We start from the raw sequence: 24,399 nt of genomic DNA, 5'->3' as shown, positions 1-24,399 counted from the left end.
TTTTAGGAAAATATATCTGTGTCTTAATAAGATCTTACAGCTAAAAAATGATAAAAATAAGAATCTTCTGGTGCCTTAATTTAAGACAAAGTAACTAATTTCTATTCTATTGTTTGAAGAAATTGTGTCTTATTGTAAGATGCTTTTGCTAATTATTAGATTAAGGTACAAATTCTTAAATAAAGTGATCAAAATACTTATTTTAAGAATCTTAAATAACTGAGATTTCATTGTTTGTAATAACTTGCATTCACAAATCTGCTTATATAAGAATATCTGGTTTGTTTCTAGAAAGTCTGTTCTTGAAGTATCTAATTATAAAGGAAAACACTGAGAAGAAGTCTGAGAGACTAAAATTAGAGAATAATTAGAGTTGACATATAAATGTTGATTACTCACCCTTCTCTCACGCGAAGAAGATCTCGTCTGGATGAAATCCATATTCTTACAGGCCAGCAGGCGGTTTCGTACCTTATAAACACTGCGATAGACCTCTGCCAGGGACTTGGATGGTTGGTACCTGACGGGAAAATAAAGATATACTTGTGACATGTGATGTTTAATTTAGGCTGGTACTATAGAAACAGTGTGGAAACCGTTGATCCAACATATCATATATGTCCTGTTACAGTACCTGCCCTCGCCACAGCCTTGGCCCAGCAGTCCTGTGTGCTTCAGTAAGGCTGCCAACACAAACCTGGACACAGTGTCTAACAGGGACTCATTACTGAGAGACGCGTTGTCCCAATCTGCAACAGAATGCACAGTACAGTCAGTACACTGTCACTCACATTGAAAGAAAATGACTCTAGCATAGAGACAACAGAACTCATTATATGCCTAGTTTAAAGGTAGACCTTTGCTCATGGCGTAGTCCTGCATGTTGATCCAGAGGCTGTTGGCAGGTTCTTTAGAGGTACCCAGAGCCACATCCACCAAGACGCTCAAGTCAGGACGCAGTGTGCAGTCAAAAGGCTTCTGCTCCTCATTACCAGACAGCGCTGCCTCCAATAATGAGCTGATGCAGGCGTCTGAAAGACAGAGGTGAACAAACATCAAACAGCTCAACCAGTCGCAGAGGAAACAACAAATGAATAATGCCATAAAATTACATAAGTCAATTGGTCACGAGGCTCTGATGCAGGAGCTTTCCCCAGAGACGTTATTTCATCCCCTAAAAAGTTGCTGCTCTGAGGGTAGGACTTTCCAAAAGTACAGGAGCTCTGAGATGCAGTCAAATCAAGTTATATTTTATTTATACAGCCCAAAACCAGTTTTCCTCAGAAGGCTTTACAACCTGTACAACATTCAACACCCTCTTGTCCTTAGAGCCTTGATTTGGGTGAGGACCACACCCCAAAAAACCCCTTTAACAGGGCAGCACTGAATATATAGTTTGTTTTTTGTTCACTGTATTTCAACACATCAACATGGAGTTATAGAAGAAAGCTGACATAGATGACAAATAGTATAGTTGCATCAAAAAACTGGGTAAAAACATACGTCAATTTTTCAGTCAGCAGACTAATTTGTCTAATATTTACAGGTCTTTAGACTGTAGTGGAAACACAGACAACAATGGGCTGAAGGAATCTGTTAGCTCCTTGAAAAGTAGTTCCTGGAAATAGTTTTACTATACGGTATGTGTTCTCTTCCTACCCAGCTGTGGGATTTCCATTTCCAAGCCGTTGCTGAAGAGGGGCGTTTTGAGCCAGTAAGCAGTATCCTGTTCCTCCAGCGAGGTCGAAGCTCCCTGCAGCATCCCACCGAGGCAACGGCCTACCAGCAGGGCAACTGTCCTCTCCAGATCAACGAGCCACACCCAGGAGAGCGCCGGCGGCGGCAAGGACATGCCCGAGGCTGGCTCAGCAAAGTCAGAGGTACCTGGAATGTTAGAAAAGGTGTAGTGGAAGGACAAGGGAAAATGAAGTGGTGGTAGCGGTACAATTTTTTATTTGTACAGTAAAAATGTGAAGGAAGACAAAAGAAATATCACATTTCACATTTGATAGACAGGTGGTTCGTCCAATCACCTGCCGAGAATTTTTTGAAAGTGCCAGCAGTTTTCCAAACAGTTTCCAACAATAACTTCTTATCTGGTGCAGTCAGGTTAAACTTCAAGTCACAAACCAAAAAGTCTTGAGGACAATAGGACAAATGCTTAAATTAAGATGCTAAAACTTTGAGTAGAGCGAGTGCAGCTGACCTGGCTCGGTACAGTCTATATTGAGTTTACAGTATATCGGATTGTTATCCTTAAATCTGCTCACACAGACATTAAAGAAACTGAATGGATTTTGGAAGGAATAAATTCCATCTAAAGGTATCCAAACGAAATTAATTCAGCCAATTTTTCAATCAAAAGACCACAAACAACATACATTATTGTGTAGTAAAGGGTTTTCTCTGTGCTCACCATGAAGAGGCCACTGCAGCTCCTGGTCCTCCAGAGGGGAGGCAGCAGGCAGCAGTCTGTTGAGGCGGTCCAAAGGAGGCAGCAGGTCCAGCAGGTGACTGAGCAGAGGCCTCGCCACAGACACCGGTAGCAGCAGCAAGGAGTTTATTATCTGGCACAGCATGCTGCCTGCAGCTGACACGTAGATCACATCTGGAGATGATAGAGACATGATCAGTATTTTGAGTTTTAAATCAATGGTCATTTCTGTTCACTGTGAAAAAATCATCCTATTGTTTAAAATATATAACCTAAATCATTTCTTTTATGTAGTTTAAACTACACACTCCTTGACTTAGTAGCATGAGGTAAAATGGTAAAATGTGAAAAAGCTAAACAAACAAAGAAGTTAAAATTCTTAGAAAGATCAATTTAAAAGGAGAAGTAATGAAAGTGTTTTATGATGAAACAACAAAAGTAAACAAGAGGAGGATAAGAGGATCAACAGGCTGAGGACAAGATAAGAGAGCAAGAGCGTTTCAGCCTCGGTTGATCCTCAGAGATTGGTTGATCCTCTTCACCTTGTAGCTTCTCTCGTATGCTGCCGTTCCAGGAACTCTCCTTTATCAGAGTGGCTGAGCGGGAGAAGATATCTGTGGCGTGAGGCAGCAGGAGCTGCAGGTGCTTGTGGAGTAAAGCCACACTGCTGGAGTTCTGCACAAAAACATGAAGATCATCATGTTTTAGAACTCACTTGCCAATAATGAAAGAAAAATGAGAATCATGTCTCTCTGGTGATTGTTAAAGGTGGGACAGCAACTCTAGGGAATAGCTGTCATTAGTGATAGGCCGATTAATCGTGTCTGATTATCTGGCATCGGTCGATGTCTGTGCTCACATGACCGATAAACAAAAAACCTCTTCAGACACATCTGCAGGCAGATTCGTCAGTGTGGCTGCTGTGGAAATATATTAGTGCTCCCCTTTTGAGCCCTGTACTGTGACTCGCATTCATTCTGCTGTAAACAGGTGCCTGAATTTCCTATTTCCTATGACTTTACTTTGTTTTGATATCGGCCATCGGCCACTGACAAACCCAGATCAGTTGACCACTGAAAGTCACTAGGAAGATAATGAAAATACACACTTATGAAACAGGGGTTTATAAATATGTACGGACACTGACACTGACTCATTTAGTCACGAATTGGCTCAAGTGCAGCCAGTTTGCGTCATGCATCAGGTATAAAAACTGTTGAGTGTTTTCTTTGAAGATAAGCAGTTTAATGTCATTTTACGCCTCATTAACAAGACCATGTGAGTTCTGAAGTAAATAACTTCAACAAATTGACCCTCATGGTGCATATCTGCCTTTCAAGTTTATTTAATCCGAACCATTATGTTGTAACCAGTGTGGCAAGAAGCCATCACTCACATGACCCTAATGGCACCGGACCAACAACTTTAAATAACTACATGAAGACTGTGTAAACGCTATTTTGTTCATAATAAAACTGTCATGTGTAGAAGAGAGTGAGTAAGTTTGAACAGGCTGCAGTTGAACAAACACAGGAGAGCGTCCGTACCTCAGTGACAGAGTTGATGTGGCAGTATGCTAACAGTTGCTTCTGCAGGGAGCACAGGAGCTGGTGGAGGTGAGCCGGTTGGCTGCTGTCAGAGGAGGACGTGCCCTGCTGCAGCTTATCACTGTTCTTCTCCAGCTCCCCAAATGCCTGATCCTGCACAACACACACACACACAAGCACATAAATCAGACTACAGGGCCACAGGTATCACAAGATCTTCTACAAAGTTAATTTAGTAATATACATGTGCAGATGAAATAGCTTTAACTGTAAATGGACTCATTTGGTGCTCATGGTTTCTATAAAATGAACTTAGACTGAATTGTGGAGAATCTAACTGATGTAACGATGTGCAGCATTTATATTTGTGTAGACGATCTAAGGAGCGTAGAACTCGGTAAAGTACACTGTATTGGATTTATACATCCAAAGAACTTACATAAAATCCAGACCAGGCCTCTAATTGAGACCTGCCTCTAATTGAGACCCTGCGTTTAACTGAAGTTTTACCGAACCTGGTTTGTTTCTGTTTATTTGAATTATAACTTACAAATTCTATTAATATAACAGGAGTGGAACTTGTTCTACTACAAAGCCAATTAGCTCATTTTAGAGGCTGGAAATAACATTAAACCTTCTTTATGAGATCCATAGAATCATTACTTTGTTCCAGCCCCTATTTTTGTAATCTGGATTCTTGACATCTTTACATTTAGACCACCAAAATCTTATTTGTTCCAAGTCTGGTTTTTATTTAATTATATTTCTTTATCTAGATGTGTTTTTTTTTCCATCTGTTTCCCCAAAACAGAGAACAGAGCTCTGTAGATAAAGAAATGTGTAAAGGAAAAATACAGCAAGAGGCAATGAATCCAAAAGAGGTGAGTGAAAAGCAGAAAGCCTTGCAGTCTAATCACCATTCATTGCTCAGACCTGCATAATCACACACACAGCCTGTGCGTGTGTGTGTGTGTGTGTGTGTGTGTGTGCGCGCGCTACAATCAATAAAACGCAGCCTTTAGAGAGCGAGGCACAGGAACAAGCCGCTGCTGTGCCAGGAAAAAAGTCAGCAGGTGATAATAACAAAGGATTATATATGACTCATGCTCTGCCTCCAGCTCTCCAACACGGAGAGGAGCGAGGGAGCTGCAGAGACATGGAACAATGGCGCTCGATATGTTGACTTCACTGATGACTTCCTTCCTGAGTAAACTCTGCTTTTGTCAGTTCTAAATAGATCATAATGATGCCGCAAGTAATGGTTTGTTATTGAATCACACACGCACTGAAATCAATAAGAGCGCACTCTCTGATAGAGTCGCACCAGACGTCATCCAGCAGCTACTTACAGTATAAAAGCCGAGGTTCCTGAGCAGCGTCTTCATGAGGATCTCAGCCAGGTGGGTGTCGGGGTGGCCCGCTGTGGCGCTGTACGTGGGGTCTGGGGAAGCTGTGAAGCCCGGGCCAGATGGAAGCACCTCGGGGCCGTCTGCAGGAGAGCTGTAGCCCAGCAGCGAGGCTACGTGGGTGTGGTCCTGCAGACTGGTCAGGATGATGTCGAGCTGCATCCTCTGCGGCACAAACACACACATTTCAGTAAGACCGATGGAAAACATGACAGAAGCAAACAACAGTACTTGATGTTGAACTTCTTGGTACTGTGGGTTCAAACTTAGGTCAGTCATCAGATGCTTATTTCATTTAGAGTTCAGTAATCCAGAAAATAAGGCCAACGTACGGGCAGTCAACAAGTTGGACCAATGAGAGAAGTTGACCCTCGGCTGGGGTTATCACGGCCCTCACAAACAGCTGATAGTACTTCTGTTCCTTCATTGTTTTCCTTTCTGATGTGATTTTATTTCAGGGAAAAGATTTAAAGTGTTTTCATTGTTAACTGCACATTTTCAATAACAGCATTGAAGCCTGTAGAAGGAATATAAACCAGGGTTTCTGCAGGTTTCAACAAGTCTAATTTATGACATTTTAAGACCATTTAAGACCTATTTCATGTCCATACTGGATTGGTATGGCTTCCATGACTGGAGTTAATGCGACTTCATTAAGACTTGTCAAAGTCATTTTTAAGACATTTTATGGCCAAAAATACAGATTGAGTTTTGGACTTTTTTAAAGGACCAACAGAAACTCTAATTCGCTCTCAGTGAGAAGATCTGATTATATCTGTCCATTAAATATCAAACTACAGCGGGTAGCTGGAAAAAGATAAGCTAAGCAGCTAAAACTTTAACAAACATACAAGTTTTAGGTTCTTAATCTTTAACTGTTGTGTAAAGCTCTGAGCAGTAAAGCCACAAATAGTTTGTGTATTTATTTATTTATACATTTTAAACTATTTTCTTACTCTGTTTATCTATTTGTACATCTGACTCAGTTTTATTTAATATATCCTTTTCCTATTCTGAGTTTTCCTCTTTTTCTAATTCTGCCTCAAGTGTTTCCTCAGTGCAACTTTTAATTGAGTGTTTTATAGATCACAAAAACATTAATCACTTTGTGTGTGTGTGTGTGGTTGGTGGGGGGAGTTGAAGGTTCGCTACAACTTCTATTTCAAAGTCCACAAGAATTAAAATCTAAAGCAGTTCCTGGAAAGCAGCTGCCTCCAAATGTTGAGGTCAAAGGAATTGTGGAGAGGTTTTAATGTTGGACTCCCGAGCAGGCATTAACACTGGGAACACTGCGTCCCCTCCACACTGATTTCCTGTTGTTGAAATGCATATTGGGGGAGATTGTTAAAAACTGTGTGTCTGTAAGAGACCACTCAGAAGATTCAAACAGAGCTTTTTACTCTGCCCACACAGCCGACCACACAAAGTGACCCATTAACCAAACAGCTCACGGTGTAAAAGCTGCACTCGCCATCCATCACTAACCTGACCCTACTTTCAAACTCTTTCAGTCTACGAGCAGCAACAAATGAGGCACTGGTTAAGGGACACACACCTTAGGTACGTTCAGTTATACCGGTGGCATTTAACCCGGAGGTTGTGACCTAATCTTAATGGGTAACAATAACATTAATGGGAGAAGAAAAAACTATGTCTACTATAGAAACGCATACAAAAGTGTTTAAATTAGTTGCTCAGTTTTCAGGCTCTACGTCTCCACTGATTCTCACAGAATAAATCTACATCCTAAAATAGAAAATCATGCTTTAATTCACAGGTTAAGGGACCCCGTTTCTATCATTAAACTGACATATTTTATGGATATTTTACATCCTATTGAATGCCAAACAATAACAGAACAGAACTGATAAACCAATTTACAAACTTAACACTATTAATAACTGCAAGTTTGTGTAAAACGAGCGATTTGGATGAATTTTGAGGAGGTTTATTTCCTGTGAATATTACATCAGAGATCAGTTTTAGTGATATTTAAAGTAACTTTTTATACAAATTTTAAAATGTTTAGATTAGATAATCATACATTTATCAGAGTGAAGGCTTTGTGAATACAGCTTGTGTTCAGGTCTTCACTGTGCCCTTATGCTGGGAGATATTTTTTAAAGTTTAGATCTATAATAATCTAAACTTTAAAAAATAACAATTTAATTTAGTTTTCTACCTACTGTATATATTAAACGTTTTAATACACCCCTTAGAATCAAGAAGGCCTTGCAACCAGCCGTGTAGCTTTGCCGACCCCTAGTGGAGGTCCCGCCCTCCAGGTTGGGAACCACTGCTTTAACTGATGGACCCTAACGAGCGTTCATTACAGGCTGGTTGTCACAGCTTCAGTGTGTTAGCTAGCGTAGCGTACCTGTCCTTTGGAGAGACTCTCCCATCTGTCGGGGCCCTGAGGCAACAAGGAGTGAAGCAGCTCCATCCTCTCTCTCAGTGGAGGCAGCAGCATGGTCGCCCCCACAGACAGAGTCTCAATCACCGCCTGATGGGACAAACACACACCCACATATTGTCACCGCCCCGGGAGATGTAACAGATTAAGAACTTGTTGACATTTTGAAGAAATTGCTGTCATCATTTCCTCAAAAAGGGAACAGTGTGTTTTTCACAGTGTATCAATAAATATATTCCACAGTGATTACAATCACTTTTTTGTCTGGATACACAAAGAACTGCCAACGAGTGATGATTCACAGTGAAATGTTCAAAATAATAAAGCTTTAATTATTTGTTTAAAAGAAAAATATAATCATGGTTTGTAGGAAACAATGTGCTCAGTTTGAATGTATGATAGAGATTATTTTCATCACTGATTAATCTGTTCAATAAGTTATTTGGGCCAATAGAATATCAGAAAAAGGGGAAAATGTTGATCATTGTTTCCCAAAGCCCAAGGTAACATCCTCCAATGTCTTTTTTTGTCCACAACCCAAAGATATTCAGTTTACTGTCGTAGAGAACTAAAGGTTTGTGGTAAACTAAATATCTTTGTCACCTTGGGCTTCACTATTTTCTGACATTTTTAGACTAAATAATTAAACGTTTAGTAGGAAAATAATTGTTAGTTGCAGCCCCATATATATATATCTAAGTGAGTCATGTAAAGTGGATCACCAGTTTAGTCTCTTCATCACTCTGGAAAACTTTTTTTTTTTTTACACAGTGACATATTTTATTGTGCTTCATTGTTTATTTTGGTCTCATTTTATGATTCCCCCCATTGATTAACTGTGCCTCTACTTGTCTCTCACCTCCTGAATCTCATCTGGCACGGAGGAGTCCATCAGTCTGAAGAGCAGGTTCCTCAGGGGCCTGGCCTGCCGACCTAAGATACTGGTGGCCACGCCCCCGGCCAGCGCCAGAGCCAGATGATTGGACAAAAGTCGAAGGCACAGCTTGAGGAAGTTATGATGCTCCCTGCAAATACATACAATATATTATATTTATATATATATATATATATAAATATTTATTATTTGACACCAAGCTACAATTAACAGATGCATGAGGGACTATTTCTTCCACAGGCTGTGTGTGCTCACCGGGATGAGGGGAACGGGAGAGGAGGAACTTCACTGTTGATGCCGTCACAGTAGCGCTCGAGGAAAGAGCGCAGGTGGGAGAAGGTACTTTCTTCCAGGTCGACACAGTAGGGCCTGTGCCACGCCACCACTTGCCTAGAGAGCAGAAGTGAGTTAATATTAACAAGTGGTCTAGTGCAGGGGGTCAGCAACCTTTACTTTCAAAAAACCAGCAAAAGAAATCTGTCTGGAGCCGCAAAACACATCTGAGCCTGAATTATAACGCTAATATAGGCTATAAAAACTATATATATATAAAACACAGTACTGGAAGGATACAGTTTATATTTATATTGAAGCAGTTGTTAAGTTAATGTCAATGCACCTCCACACCAACACGGTCATACAATATGTGCTATACTACACACACACTTTTACACACAAATCCTCTTTTTATATGGAATATTAATATATAGTATTAATGCACTTAGTATGTATCATTAATAACATTAATATAGCATATTTATATATAATTTTGTATATTGTACATTTTGGTACTGCATTTTAATAGTGATACGTCTCATACCCCTGCATACACTTCACATATTTATATAGTTATATTTATTTCAGTCCATTTTTAATTTTTATTGGGGTATTTTTTTATCTTCATATGAGTAGTGCTTTTATTGTCTCTTCTCATCCAACACATTTCACTGTATCATTGACCCTGTGTTAACCTACATATGACCAATAAAACTGAACTGAACTGATCCTCTCCTCTCTTGGTAGTTTGTGCCATGCAAATACTTAACTCAACTGATCATTTGGCCTCATTAAATCCACTTCCAACCCAAGATGTAACACAGGCTCTCTGTTAAATCCTTTTAGTCTTCAACTGGACTTTATGTGTAAAATCTGTGGAGCGCCCTGAAACCAGCAAACCGTGTTCATTCTATGAATATGCTTATATTTTAATAATGAACGGCGCTCTGCCAGGGTTAAATAATGCAGACTTTATTTCCTCTAAGCACTGCATGTTAAAATAAATGTTTTATCTTATCACTCTATCACTGTATATGTAATGTTATGTTGCAATATTGATATACATATAATATGATGTTGTACTTTTGGAAGTAAGTTCAGAAGCTTTTACCAGATAATACCAGATAATTGACAAAATATGGCAAATTTATGTCTAAAAAACAAACAAAAAACACTCCACTTTCATCTAAAAACTGCCCGACTTCTACCTCTACCTCCAACCTTATAGGAATAATTACATATATAAACATGCACTGCTGTGGTCCTCTCTCTGAACTACAACCTCACTGTATGTTTCAGCACAGTCAGCCCACTGATATGATCCTAACAGTCTTGTGTAGATATTTGTAACACAGAAGGGAGAAAAACTGCTGTACATTCAACATGCAGTTACCAACCTTTGACTTACATTATGCAATCCCTATTCAGCACAGAAGTCCAGGAGTGTTGTGACATGAGCACTCGCCCTCCCTCCCTCCCACCCCCTCACCCCCACTATGTGAAGTCTTCCTGTGAAACCCAGGTTACGGTCAAAGTCGGTGTATGCGCTCTGATGGTAGCTGACCTGTCTCTGGGCAGGGCCGTCCACGCCAGGCTGTGGGAAGTGCCGGCTGAGATCTGCTGAATAGCGACTCCATCCAACCCGACGACCTTCTTAGGCTTGGTGATCGGCCCTGTGGAGTTCCCCTGGCCGCACTGGCCCATGGAGTTGTTGCCCCACGCATACACTTCATTGTCTGAAAGGGTGTGTTGAGCAGAAGTAAAGCAATATTAGATGCAATATTAGATATATGGCTGTGATCGTTTTGTGATTGCACATGAAATCACACTGAATATTAATGAGGCACAATTTGTACGCTGAGGGTTAAGTTAAGAATTAGCTTAAACAAATTTGGTCTGTGTGTTTGCTATTACATCGTGCTACTTGCGACAGCTGTGTCACGTTTAACAAACAAAATCTAACAGAGTCTGCAGAGAAACCTGGGACTGACAGAAGCAGCAGGTTTAGGATGGACTGCTGCAGCACCAGTTGTTTATGGTTAACCATCTAAAGATAAGCTGTCCAAAAGATAGAGAAAGGAAGAGACAAGTACCGTGCGACAAGGCCAGGCAGTGACTGTCCCCTATGGAGATGTCCACCACCCTGGTGGTAGCCAGCTCCTCGATTAGTTTGGGTCTGAGAGCTGTGGCCTCCGAAGAGCCACATCCCAGGCAAGCACCACAGCCCCAAGCATACACCTAAACAAAAGTGACATCAATCAAATCAAGTTTATATATATAACATGTTTAAAACAACAAGTGTAGACCAGAGAGCTGTGCAAATTATAGTGCCCATCAAAATGACATTGAAAAGGAAGATTAACAACATTAATGGTAATTAGCCCAAAAACAGGCAATTATTGATATATTCATACATGCTGGTGTGCTGCAGAAGACCATTAAATCAGCAAATATAAGTGACAAAACAACCTGCAATGGCTGATATACATACACACACGTACACACACGTACACATACTAGGGATAGACTGATTATCAATGTAGCCGCCTCGTTATTTTTTTTTTTATCCGATTGCGGATACAATAAATTACAGATGTTCCGATATCATTTTTTCTTTACAGATACCGATTCTGATACCTGAACTGAGCATATCAATTAATGTGAATCTGCAAAGTAACTAGTAACAACAGTTATTAAATTATTAAATATATTAAATGTGTAAATATGAAACAGAATGAACAGAAAAACGATATAAAAAAACGAGAGATTATAAAAAACTAAAACCAGAGGAACCAAAGGCCAAATCCACATTAGCAGATATGATTTCTTCACATTCACATCATTTACTTTCGGTCCTTTCTCCAGACAGAAACTATCCTGATGAGAACAGACTGAGAGTGTCTTTGAGACAAAGCCATGAAAGAAGAGCTGAGTTACGTAACAAGTCGTGACCTTAAAATATATTACTGTCAATGTCCAAACAGCTGTCGTTAGGAATGCTTAAACAGCTGCGTGAAACTCCTTCTTTGGGACAAATGTTCAAGAACTTCAAGGCTCCGCTTTTCCTCAACAAACCGCGGCTGTGACTGTGTCTCAGTTAACAATGCAGGAATCGTGTCCTACCTGTCCGGTAGAGGTTAAGGCGAGAGACGACTGGCTTCCTGCACACACTTTCCTGATGAACATCCCTTGCAGGGCCTCCACTACTTTTGGCTTGTAGACTCGATTAGTATCACCGTGACCTAGTTTTCCTGCAGGACAACAAGTTTTTTCTTCAGACTGATTCATTTACAGTATGAGCATTTAGTGACGTGCAACAGTTTGGCATTTTGACACACACATCCAATAAAATTTATTATTTTTTTTAAATTGGACAAGGCCCTTCAAACCACAAGTTTACATCAATTTATTGAATTAACTGTAATATGAAACATTAACGAAACAGTTAATCATGGTGAAGGGTAACACACCGTTGTCTCCTCCTCCAAAGGACCACACAGTGCGTCCATCCTTTGACAGTGCAATAGTATGAGAGCTACCACACGACACCTCTCCCACGTTGCTGATGTCTTTAACCAGGGTAGGAATGTTTCGGCTGTTGCTGTCACCATGACCTGCAATCCCAAACAATGAAACAGTATCTGGCATATATCGTCTTGTATGATGCGTTCAGTGTAAGTAGGAATGAGGATTAACGTGCCTCCAATACACAGCAGGATTGAGGGAGTTGTATGTTGTAAAGATTGTATATTCCCTCTGAAGCTAATCTGTAATTTTGAGCTAAATACATAAAACTGACAATATATGCTTCATATTTGTCCAGACAGCCTTGAAAAGGGTCCTGAGTTTGAGAAATCTGGTGCAAACACCGTAAATGTGAACGTCAGAAGTAAAAAGCTAATTAAAATCTACAAGTTATCTACTAGTGAGCAGGTAAGTCTGTGTTCATTGTGCCGACATTTAGTCTCATTTGGCCAGCTTTCTTCAAGACACATAAAAGTTTTAAAATCCACAGGTGGGGTATTTACTGATGTATTTTTAAGTGTTTGAAAGCACGGGAGATTTCCTTTCCATTTTAGGATAAATGAGTTACTTACCTAATCTTCCAAAATCTCCTTCGCCCCACGTGTACAGCTCTCCGTCCTCACTGACTGCAGCACTGTGTCTGTAGCCAGCAGACACACACACCACCACCTGACACACAACCAAAGTCATACACATTAATCGTACTTCATTAATATTAGTACACACACAAGCAAGAAGATATTCACCTTGCATACTTTAAAAACAGGAGGCATATCAAAGCAATCAGCTATAAGAAACTCATAAAAATGAATCTACATCTGCAAAAATATTTCACCGAGTGAAGGAGGAAACGATGGTCACATCTCTACTCGCTGCTGCTTTAAAGGTTATATATACACACGAGATTTATAACATAAATATAGCAACAAACAACTATTTGCTATGTGAAGACATATTAGAGTCATGGTGTCCTGAGCAGACAATGATGACACACTCCCTCTGCCTGTGTTGTTATCACAGCCTCTCTGTGGTTTGTTTACAAATCCAGTCTCGCCGTGCATGTTGGAGCCTGTGAGTCCCTCCGTTTCCAACCGAGTACAGGGAAACTGCTGGATTTTTATCTACGTCAATGAATTAAGGATTTATTTCCACCAAACCAGAGCTGGTGGTTGTTGGAACAGTAGAAAGAGTTTATGATTATCTGTTAAAATAACTGCTTTTGTCAGTGGAGTCTGGTGGGCTGTAGTGCCCATTGTTTGGGTCTGAGATACTGTTGCTCTAGTGCGACATCTCGTGTGTGTATATATATATATATATATATATATAAAAACCTTTTAATGTATCTAAAAGAATAAAAAGTTGGAATGTGTCAATAAAATACCATGTGTCAAGTTGTGCTCAAATGCTGGATGAAACCCTACCTTCCCCTGCAGTGGCCCTTGGATAAGTTTAGGGTATTTCTGTGTTGAGCTGTTCCCGTGACCCAGTTTGCCATAATCACCGTCACCCCAGCTGAACACCTCACCCTCCGTAGTGAAGGCCAGCGTGTGGCCATCTGAGCCCTTGGACGACGACACCTTCTTGATTGCGCGGTGGGGTTCGAAGGTCAGCTTCTTGAGCGTTGACTGGTTGTTAGAGTCCCCGAGGCCCAAGCGGCCGTAGCTGCCCTTCCCGCAGGCCCGAACAGAGCCATCGGAGGAGATCACAAACGTGCAGTACTGACCTGCCTCAATCTGCAGAGAAATGAGGAAAAGATGTTTGTGTGCAGTGAAAAGACTGCAGACTGACTCAGCATTCTCACACACCGCTGTCACTGAGTGAGGCTAAAATGTGAAGGACTCCAGTATATCATAAGACACCGTACCATATGACCCACCAGCCATATTTCTGATCATTTCATTTCCTGCATATTTTTATGATTTGTCTCTCTGTCTACATATATATAGCATCAGCACATTAGGAAAAAATATTTTGTGCAACCTCACTCTACAGAAATGCTTCAAAAGGCACAGTGCACATCAATAACCAGAAGATTGTGAATTATCTGTTCTCATCACAATTAGGTTTCCTTTCACTCTTAACAGAAAAAAAACCAACACTGTAGCAGAGAAATAAAAATCTCGACGCTGTCTGTTCCTCCATCTGAAAGAGCACTCTGTCTCAGGCTCTATCTAACAAACACAGTATATCACATTGCTTTGATCTACAGCTGTAGCGTCCCTGCAGGAGAACCAGTGAAATCTGAATTTGAATGCATTATCATCATGTCACCACGTCTATGTAACATCACTGATCAGTGTAATTCATGCCTTGAGGGAAAAAGTATTCTCCATTTAAAAGTCAACAGCCCATTTGCCAAAACCTAGCAAAATGAATTTTGAAACTCATGACAGTTATCTTCTTCTTATGACGAATACAGGATAACAGATGTTTCCTCTCTTAACTCGCAGCTCTGCAGCAGACGTGTGAAACTGCTCTCTCTCTCTCTCTCTTACCGTCTGTGCATCCGCAAAGCTGGCGGCCAACTTGGGCTGCAGGATCTTCTCCTGTGTGCCCTCCACGAGCTGGTGGCTGCTGTTACTGCCCCACACATAAACCTCGCAGGTTTCAGACACCACGGGTGCCTCGCCAGTCTGTATGCTGTCGGGACTGACACACGTGCGAGAGTAGTCTGATGCCATTCGACATACCTGGAAGAAAAAGACATGATTAGACCTGTGTACTCTCTTTGAAATAAAAAGAATTTGTGTTTAGTTTTTTCCCCGTGAAACAAATTGACTTATTTATCGACTCCTTCTCCGTCTAAGGTAGCAGTAAGCAGGGGCGTGTCCAGAGGCTGTAGCACTGTCTTTCAGAGGCAGAGGTTTTAAAGCTAGTGAAGATACTGGTATCATATGAAACTGTTGTGACTTTGAGGAAATTAATTATATTAATTTTCAAAATTAACCCTCTAGTTGATAGTTAATATCCACAGTTTTCAAAACACGAAGCAGTGACCTGTATGACAGCTCTGCACAAGATCTGAAAGAAAGTCACGACTTCATCATCTTGGGGGAAAATAACGACTCTTTTACTTGTTAGCAGCTTCCTGTTTCTAATTGGCTAATAAATTACATGACATGGAGCATTGATTTGTGTCCTGGCTGATACCTCATGCAGTATTTTAGACCGTATTTGAGGCATTTCAAAAACTAGAACCACCCTAATAATGATTCATATAGTGTATGAAATATGAAAATAAAATACTTACTTCTTCAAAAAGACAGAGTGCCGCCTCGTACAATGAGCAGAGGCCATCAGAGGTCCGCGTGGGTTCTCGCCACTGGCTGCGATCTGCTGAGGAGCCCTGAGACAATCACACACACACAAATCAATGATTACATGAACCAATATCAACATTCCACTCAATACTAAAGAAAGAAACATTCAGATGCAATTATAACTACTGTATGACCTTGCACAACACATTTTAGAGAACCAAAAATATATATTTTTTAAAGTTGTGATGAATTAATTTTGTTGGTTGTTGTCCACTGTTTCCAGTTTTCCACATGAGTAAAATCAGGTTGAATGTCTAATTTAATACTCAACAGAAGGAGCATTTTGAGAGCTCAGAGCAATAAGAAGCTGAGTAATTAAACCACTAAAAATAACTTCCCATCAACATCCGTCAGTGTTGCTACTGTTTACTTACCAAAGAGCGTCTCATCTGCATCAGGATGTTCATGAAACAATCATAGCCGATGAGGCCCTCTTGGTTCTGTAGCACCTTATTCTCCTCCATAGTACTGACCACAGCTGATGCAGCCAAGGCCATCTCGATCCACTCCAGCAAGTAGCGCAGGGAGCCCCTCTGGGAAGCTAGCCCGAGCAGTAGCTCTGACGCAAGACGACGCCCTAAAATATCCGCCCCAGAGTTTGGCATGGTCACTCCCTTCAGGAAAGTGGTGACCTGGGCCAGGCAGTCCAGGCCCATCGGTGGGATCTTGCTCTCGTTGGCCAGAGAGAGGGGTGGCAGGGAGCTAACCACATCGATGGCTGTGTGAATGACATCATTACACAAGTTTATGTTGCCCCCAGGACCTCCGCCGGGGCTAGGCGGAGGAGGCATCATCCAGCTCTGGCGCAGCAGAGCAAAAAGAAGGCTGAGGCCCGTGCGAACACCCATCTCAATGAGGGCGTCGGTGCTGGAGCGGGGCCGCTCGCTGACAGAGTGCAGGTCAGCTGAACCCGAGTTGTTCTCTGGAGAGTGCGGCTGCTGCTTGACCTTTCCCTTGTCGTGGTACTTGTTGGACAGTGCGTAGAAGATGCGCTGGAGAACCAGCACACGTTTGCGCAGGGCCGCAGCGAAGGGAGAGTCAGAGCAGACCATCTTGGCCAAGGCCAACTGGCTGCTGAGCAGAGCATCCAGGTAGTGCTCCTGCTCATCGCTGGAGAGGGACTCGCGCTCAAAGTCTGGGAGCTGGGGGCCCTTCAGACACAGCACCTGCTGGGGCAGCAGCACTGCCTCTTTGTTGACCAGCAGCTTTGAGTAGAGCACCGATACTCCCTCCCGTGTGGCTATGGACTCGCTGTCCTCCGTGATCCATGAGCTGTTTAGGTGCTCCAGCCATTTCAGTTTCACCGGGGGGATCATTAAAGCCATGGCATGTCACTCTGGAGCCATCAGTCCTGGAAACATTTAATCATCATACAAAATGTTAATGTCACGATTGTGAACTGCAAAACAATTCTTTCCTCAAAGGCCCACATGCTGAAAAACAAGCAGCTTGATGGTTTCCAGTTTGCAAAGTTCTTCTTGGCACCAACCAGTTGTGTATAATGGCAAGAATCTGGCAATATGTCCTGATACAGGGGTTCAATATATTGGGATATTTTGTGATACTGTGATTGCAACTTTTTAGGAAATGTGTTATATTATAAAAGAACAAACGACTATTACACATCCAATCTTAGTAAGACATCAGTTTACAACACATTTAGGGGGTTTAAACACAAAAAACAAACTAAATATTGTCGTACACAAAGGCAATATCAGTATAAAAACAACGAGAAACAGGAGCAGCATCAGGTTGGGGATTGTTGAGACATTTTTATCATTTAAATATATATTTGTTATGCTACTCCCCTTTAACATCTACAGCAAATTGGTGTCACATAAGTGCACAAAGGCAACACTGTGTATAGAAGTAAACAGGCCTTACTGAACTGAAGAGTGATGTAATCATTAAAGGGTCATTTCACTGAAACATGAAATTTGATTTATTCCACGTAGGAGCAGGTCTGTGAAGTGCTGAGTCATGTGCTAACTCATGCTTTCTTACTATCAGAGTACGTTACAGCAGCGAGGTGCAAGGTTGAGCGGTGTTAGAGGACTTGGATGAAAAGAATGAAAAAAAAATATTAACGCTGAAAGTGTTCACTGTTTCAGTTGTTGGACATTTGACTCTTAAACCCACCCTGTGTATACAGTATTCATTACATTAATGCACCCCCCGTCTTCTGCACAGTTTTCTTTTCTTATCTTTATCTATTTATATTTTGAAAGTACTTAATTTACTGTGTGATTTTTGTGTGATTTGTATATTTTATTGCACCAATTGCACCAGGACACATTCCTCATAGGCGTAAAAACCTGCTTGGCAATAAACAAAAATCAATAAAAGATTCGGATTCTGATAAAAATACATCAACAATGGTCCATTATTGTACCTGCTGCAGTAAATGAGAGAGTAGAGCAGTGCAATGCAGTCTGGGAAAACCAGCCTGGTTGAATAAAGGTTTTTAAATTCGTCATCATTACATTGATTAAATTTCCTTACTGTTCCTACGATTGAGAGTACAAAGGCTGAAGTGCAATCGGAGTAGAAACCCGGCTTAACCTGCACATGTAACATTTATATTTTTAGCATCTTGCACAATGAAAATGTTTTGCATTGTTGTTGTTGTTTTATGTATGTAAAGGAATCATTTTTGTGTTTTGTGTACATTTGTTTTTACGTTTGTGGCCCCTGACTGCCAATCAAGTTTCCCATCTGAGATGTTAAACTGAACTGAACTGGGGACTAACCATTGTAAACACTACACATGTGTGGACCCGTGTGTGTCCAGAGCAACAATCATTCACCAGCGTTATCTTTTATTCTGGACTGCACCGTCAATCTAGAAGATGTTTGAGAGCCAGAGGACAATGTGGCTGATGAGTGAGGTTGTGAGGGGTTCCTATTGTAGTAGATTACATTGTGTTGTGCTTCTAATATCTGTTCCCATTATCTATGTATATTAGGCCGGAAGCTTCTGATACAACCCCACCATAAAAGTCTACAAGAACGTTAAGACTCACTGCAGGCTTTATGTATCCTCTCATGGATTTTATGTAATTAATGTAAACTGCAGCCTATTATCTTATTCAGACACAGCGCCTGCACTCATCTGTTAGACTTGTGAAGATAAACTGAGATAACTAAGGAAGCGAGCGGTATGTGGATGGACAGGACGATGGATCTGCTGACAAACTGGTTGTGGGAGGAATTGGCGGCCTTTGTGCTGCTTTCAGTCTGGATTTATCCTGTATGGTCCAATATGGGAATGTACAGTTTCAGCCTCAGCACCTTGTAAGGGTGGCGATCTGGCCAAAAAAATATCACAGTCTTAATACATTAGCAGCAGCCACCAGACAAATGCTGGTAAAATATGCATCTGCTTCACTCACGAGCCAAAAACACACACAGAAAAACAACGGTAATCTACTGAGTGTGAAGTTTTAAACATTCCTATTCAGCTGAAACACTTCTTTATTTCTGAGTTAGGGTGTAAACTGTGCAACATATTTCCTCTTCTGTGTGAAAGTGAAAATAAAACCCTGTCAGCTACGGTAAAATTAAAGCACCATTAAAACTCAACATTGCATTAAAGCTCCAGTAGGTAACTGTTATAAAAATGACTGTGTCTTATTTGCTGAAGCTTTCACTGACAGCAGTGCATGAGACAGATGATCTGTGGAAAAATCCTCTGGCTCATTCAAGTGCTCCTAATTTTGTCTCCACTGTACCTGAAAGAAAACAATAAATCAGGGCCAAAAAAAGACAGAAAGACACTTTGGGTTGGTGGCTTGAAGATACGGCTCTGATTGGTTGTTTCTGTTCAGCCGTGCCTGAGCCAAGTGAGCCAGTGCTTCACTCACTTCTGAGGGAGGGTACAGACTGTGCAAAACAATGCTGTTTCCTTTTGTGTGTAAAAGTGAAACTGAAAACATAACCCTGTCAACTATGGGAAACTTGAAAGAGTCAAAACAAGCCAATGAAGTTCTCTATTTGCCCCTTTTAAACACAATATATGGTGTTCATATAGTTTCTGTAGTTGTAAACAGAAACCTAAAGCAATCACTCTACTGGTACTCGATGAGGTTATGTGAAGTTTGAAAACAGAAGTAAGGAGGAAATTAAACCTAAAAAGTAGATTGTGCACGCCTGAAGATCACGATCTAAAGTCGTCCACGGCGTCCAGGTACAGAGACATTCCTGGGTAAAGCACAATAACATTACAACCCTGGTATAACAGCATTATAATGAGTGCCAATCCCGAGACAGTCAGCTGGCGTTATAGTCTACAACCTGATCACAGCACCTATTCTGTTACTGTAGATTAAGAAATAATTTAGAACATGTACCAGAGGGTCTACTGCGAGCAGGGCCTGATCTAATGTTGGGTCGGTTGTTTCCGACTTGGACACCGGAGGAATAATCACCTCCGCTCTGTCCGGCACCGACACACACAAACCGCACACAAACACCGACGTGCTCCGAGCAACGAGCGGCCGTTCAGCTCTGTGTCTCACATCTTAGATGAGAAGAGGAAAAATACTGAGCTGCAACAACACGGCAGAGAGACGCTTAATCTTTGCAGATGTTTTTGTGTTTTTCTGGCACAAAAAGGGCGAATAAATAACAACAACGGTATTTTAAACATCAGTAATCTTTCTATATACAAAGTCTGTGTGTGAACTGCTACTGTGTTCACTGTGTCAGATTAGAAAGGCAGTTTTATTGTGAAGGGCTCCAGCACACAGATATTTAACAGGTGATCAATAACACTATCTCACTGTTAAATGTCTTTAATAATATTCAGCACATGCTGACTGTTTCACTACTCTCTTTATATTTACTGCATGATTAATTAAAATCTGAATAAAGGACATAAAATAATGTTTGTATTAGCAGTAAATTCTGTTGTACCATTAAAACTAACAGTTTAATAATCATTATAATCAATTATTATAGCAACGTTTAATAGAAATACACATACTGGTGACCTCGTGTGTACAGTGAGAAAGGTTATAAATCAATATATTACAATATATATTGATTTTATATCGATAATATATCACAATACAAAGGTTATAAATCAATATATTACTATATATATTGATTTTATATTGATAATATATCACAATATAAAGGTTATAAATCAATATATTACTATATATATTGATTTTATATCGATAATATATCACAATATAAAGGTTATAAATCAATATATTACTATATATATTGATTTTATATTGATAATATATCACAATATAAAGGTTATAAATCAATATATTACAATATATATTGATTTTATATCGATAATATATCACAATACAAAGGTTATAAATCAATATATTACTATATATATTGATTTTATATCGATAATATATCACAATACAAAGGTTATAAATCAATATATTACTATATATATTGATTTTATATCGATAATATATCACAATACAAAGGTTATAAATCAATATATTACTATATATATTGATTTTATATCGATTATATATCACAATACAAAGGTTATAAATCAATATATTACAATATATATTGATTTTATATCGATAATATATCACAATACAAAGGTTATAAATCAATATATTACTATATATATTGATTTTATATCGATTATATATCACAATACAAAGGTTATAAATCAATATATTACTATATATATTGATTTTATATCGATAATAAGTATCCCAATACTGATATTGATTAACAGCCTCTATCTCACACACCCGGTTGTTATAGAAACGGAACCTTTGATCGGATTATAATAAAATAAAGGTTTTATTATTTAGAGCAGCTAATGCTACAGGAGGCTAAGCAGTTAGCATCGAGCGAGCTAACACTGGTGCTAGCTGAGCTAACAGAGCTAACCGGATACCATTAGACAGCCCGGGGGGGAGGCGGGGGAGGAGGCGGGGAGGCGGGGGGGAGGCACGTCCCCTGTGAAGCTAACAGTCTCCCAGAATCACTGCCGTTGCCCACAGGCAAACATTTACAGACATTAAAGCGCACACAGTAGCGTTAGCAGTTAGCAGTTAGCATAAACGTTACGTTCGTTACGTCTCGACGTCAACTGACGCTACTGTTTACGTTAGCTAAAGCTAGCTCACTTTCCTCACGTCACTCGGCCAGCAAAACGCACAAAAAAAACCCCCAAACGCGGGAATAACACACCTATGTGCAGGTGTGACAGGAGGGCTGATGAGTGCGTTACCACACCTGTACGCACACCTGTCCGTAACTCCTCACGACACACCTGTTCCTGCCTGTAGTAGCTTATCTGCTGTATCATAGCACGTTAGCATGCTAGCTACACTTGGAATAAAAACAGAAGAACAGCTCACCAGTCAGCAGGAGGGGGGGGGGAATCGAACTGTGGCTCATTGCATACACAGCAGCAGCAGTGCGGTCGGTGTGTGCGCGCTCTGATACCGTTACTGTGGAAGGAGACCTGCATCCATTCCTCCGTCCTCCTCCCGTCGCTTCCACTGCGAGCAGCTCCACCGCGTCTGTCCCAACCCCTCACCCAGCCCCAGCCCCGGGCGGTGACGTAGGGACCTGTCTGTCTGCCTGTCTGTCTGTCTGTCTGTCTGTCTGCCGGTCTGTCTGTCTGTCTGTCTGCCTGCCTGTCTGTCTGTCTGCCTCTCTGTCTGTCTGTCTGTCTGCCTCTCTGTCTGTCTGTCTGCCGGTCTGCCGGTCTGTCTGCCTGTCTGTCTGTCTGTCTGTCTGTCTGCCGGTCTGTCTGCCGGTCTGTCTCTCTGTCTCTCTGTCTGTCTGTCTGTCTGTCTGTCTGTCTGTCTGCCTGCCTGTCTGTCTCTCTGCAGGCTCATATTATAACCACATTATGTTATTGTTTTAATGCATTTCAATGTATGAAAGGTGTTAGAGTTATAAAGTTATTATTATTATTGTTGTTGTTGTTGTTACTAATTGTTCTTATTATTATTATTCATATTATCATTAGTAGTAGTAGTATTGTTGTTATTATTATTATTATTATTTTTTTTTTTTTTTTTATTATTATTATTATTATTAGTAGTAGTAGTAGTAGTAGTAGTATTATTATTATTATTATTATTATTATTTATAAGTAGTAGTAGTAATATTATCGTTATTATTATTATTATTATTATTATTTTTATTATTAATAGTAGTAGTAGTAGTATCGTTATTATTATTATTATTATTATTATTATCATCATTATCAGTAGTAGTAGTATTGTTATTATTATTAATATTATTATTATGGGCTCATATTCACTGTGGTAAATGGAGAAATAGAGACTTAATAGAGATTTTTATTTAAGAAAATGTTTAGTTTTTTCTTGCTCTTTTTTATGTTTCCATATTATTATTATTTTTGTTTCATGTTGTATTTTATATATATATATTCTCCACAAGTTCCCAAAAAATATGAATATATATCATAATTGTTTTTTATATTCTTGCTCCGTATGGGTTTATTTTGTTTCTTGATTGATTTACTGTCTATTTTTTTACATTTCCATATTTTATTATTCTTATACATCCCTCTATTTCTGTTTCATGTTGTATTCGATCTATATATTCTCCACGAGTTCCCAAAAAATATAAATATATATATATCATAAAGTTCATTCACAAAGACAAAGAGCTCCAGCAGCACAGATATATAGAGGATCAATACTGACATCATACTGTTAAATGTCATTTATAATATACAGTTATATACAGTTTCAGTGCTGTTGTTGCATGATTAATTCAAATGTGACTAAAAGACACATTTCTGATAAAGATGTCAAAGATTTGTTTATATCAGCAGTAAATTCAAACAGTTTAAATATGTTTCCTTTTATAATCATTATCAATTATTTTGGCAAGGTTAATAGAAATTCACATATTGGTGACATCATCATCTAATAATAATAATAATAATGCAATAATTGGTGCATATGTTTATCACATGGCTGTGAGTCAATGTGTTTGTATTGTTGTACCTTTTTCTGAACTTCTTAAATATTTCCCCGACAACAACCTCCAATATTATTATAAAAAATAAAACTAAAATAAACTGAAAGTCACACAGAAACTATAAAAAACAAACTGAAACTAAACATTTTAAACAATAAAAACCCACTTTGGAAATGAAGTGAAAACAACAATTTTGAGACAAAATAATAACTAATTAATGAAAACCAAAAAACTATAATAACTCGGGTCACGTTGGGTCTGAAGTTGGTTTTGTGGTTATCTCGACGATGCAGACTCCCGCTCAGCCTCAGTCGCTGTTCTTACTTTATCTGAGCAGCAGATTCTCTTAACTGTTTGTATTTTAGGCGTTTTTTTTATGGAGGAGGCAGAAAGATAGCCTCACTTCAACCAGGGACATTACTATGGAAGCACATTTCTGAAAAAAAAGTACGATGGAAACGTAGCCTTGATACAAACAATGTTCATGTTAAGTCAGATTAAATAGCTGAAAGTAGAAATTATGAGCAAAAATGTTGAAATGATGAGCTAAACATAAAAGATAACAGATAAAAACTCTAAATGATCAGAAATTATGAGATACAAACTCAAAATTATTAGATAAAATTT

General features: G+C 39.7%; 1 protein-coding gene across 7 annotated transcripts in view; it reads right to left on the bottom strand.

The window, feature by feature from the left end:
* herc1 (HECT and RLD domain containing E3 ubiquitin protein ligase family member 1) overlaps positions 1–22,356 on the bottom strand; it is a 62,504-nt gene extending 40,148 nt beyond the window's left edge. For all 7 annotated transcript variants that reach the window (XM_051378406.1, XM_051378411.1, XM_051378407.1 and 4 more), the window contains exons 1-21: positions 22,167–22,356; positions 16,191–17,167; positions 15,747–15,842; positions 14,992–15,186; positions 13,918–14,229; positions 13,069–13,165; positions 12,442–12,585; positions 12,095–12,222; positions 11,065–11,209; positions 10,536–10,707; positions 8,951–9,085; positions 8,660–8,825; positions 7,765–7,890; positions 5,331–5,552; positions 3,982–4,134; positions 2,977–3,109; positions 2,417–2,608; positions 1,660–1,884; positions 858–1,031; positions 635–749; positions 400–520 (exon numbers count right to left, since the gene is read on the bottom strand). In XM_051378406.1, the coding sequence (XP_051234366.1) occupies positions 400–520; positions 635–749; positions 858–1,031; positions 1,660–1,884; positions 2,417–2,608; positions 2,977–3,109; positions 3,982–4,134; positions 5,331–5,552; positions 7,765–7,890; positions 8,660–8,825; positions 8,951–9,085; positions 10,536–10,707; positions 11,065–11,209; positions 12,095–12,222; positions 12,442–12,585; positions 13,069–13,165; positions 13,918–14,229; positions 14,992–15,186; positions 15,747–15,842; positions 16,191–17,141 (4,002 nt within the window). In that variant the 5' untranslated portion in view covers positions 17,142–17,167; positions 22,167–22,356. The remainder of the gene's footprint in view (positions 1–399; positions 521–634; positions 750–857; positions 1,032–1,659; positions 1,885–2,416; positions 2,609–2,976; positions 3,110–3,981; positions 4,135–5,330; positions 5,553–7,764; positions 7,891–8,659; positions 8,826–8,950; positions 9,086–10,535; positions 10,708–11,064; positions 11,210–12,094; positions 12,223–12,441; positions 12,586–13,068; positions 13,166–13,917; positions 14,230–14,991; positions 15,187–15,746; positions 15,843–16,190; positions 17,168–22,166) is intronic.
* Between the last annotated feature and the right edge of the window lie 2,043 nt (positions 22,357–24,399).

This window comes from Dicentrarchus labrax, unplaced genomic scaffold, assembly GCF_905237075.1.
Source record: "Dicentrarchus labrax unplaced genomic scaffold, dlabrax2021, whole genome shotgun sequence".
Taxonomy (NCBI): Eukaryota; Metazoa; Chordata; class Actinopteri; family Moronidae; genus Dicentrarchus; species Dicentrarchus labrax.
Note: the sequence above shows the minus strand (reverse complement) of the source record. Positions and strands in the feature narration are given on the sequence as shown.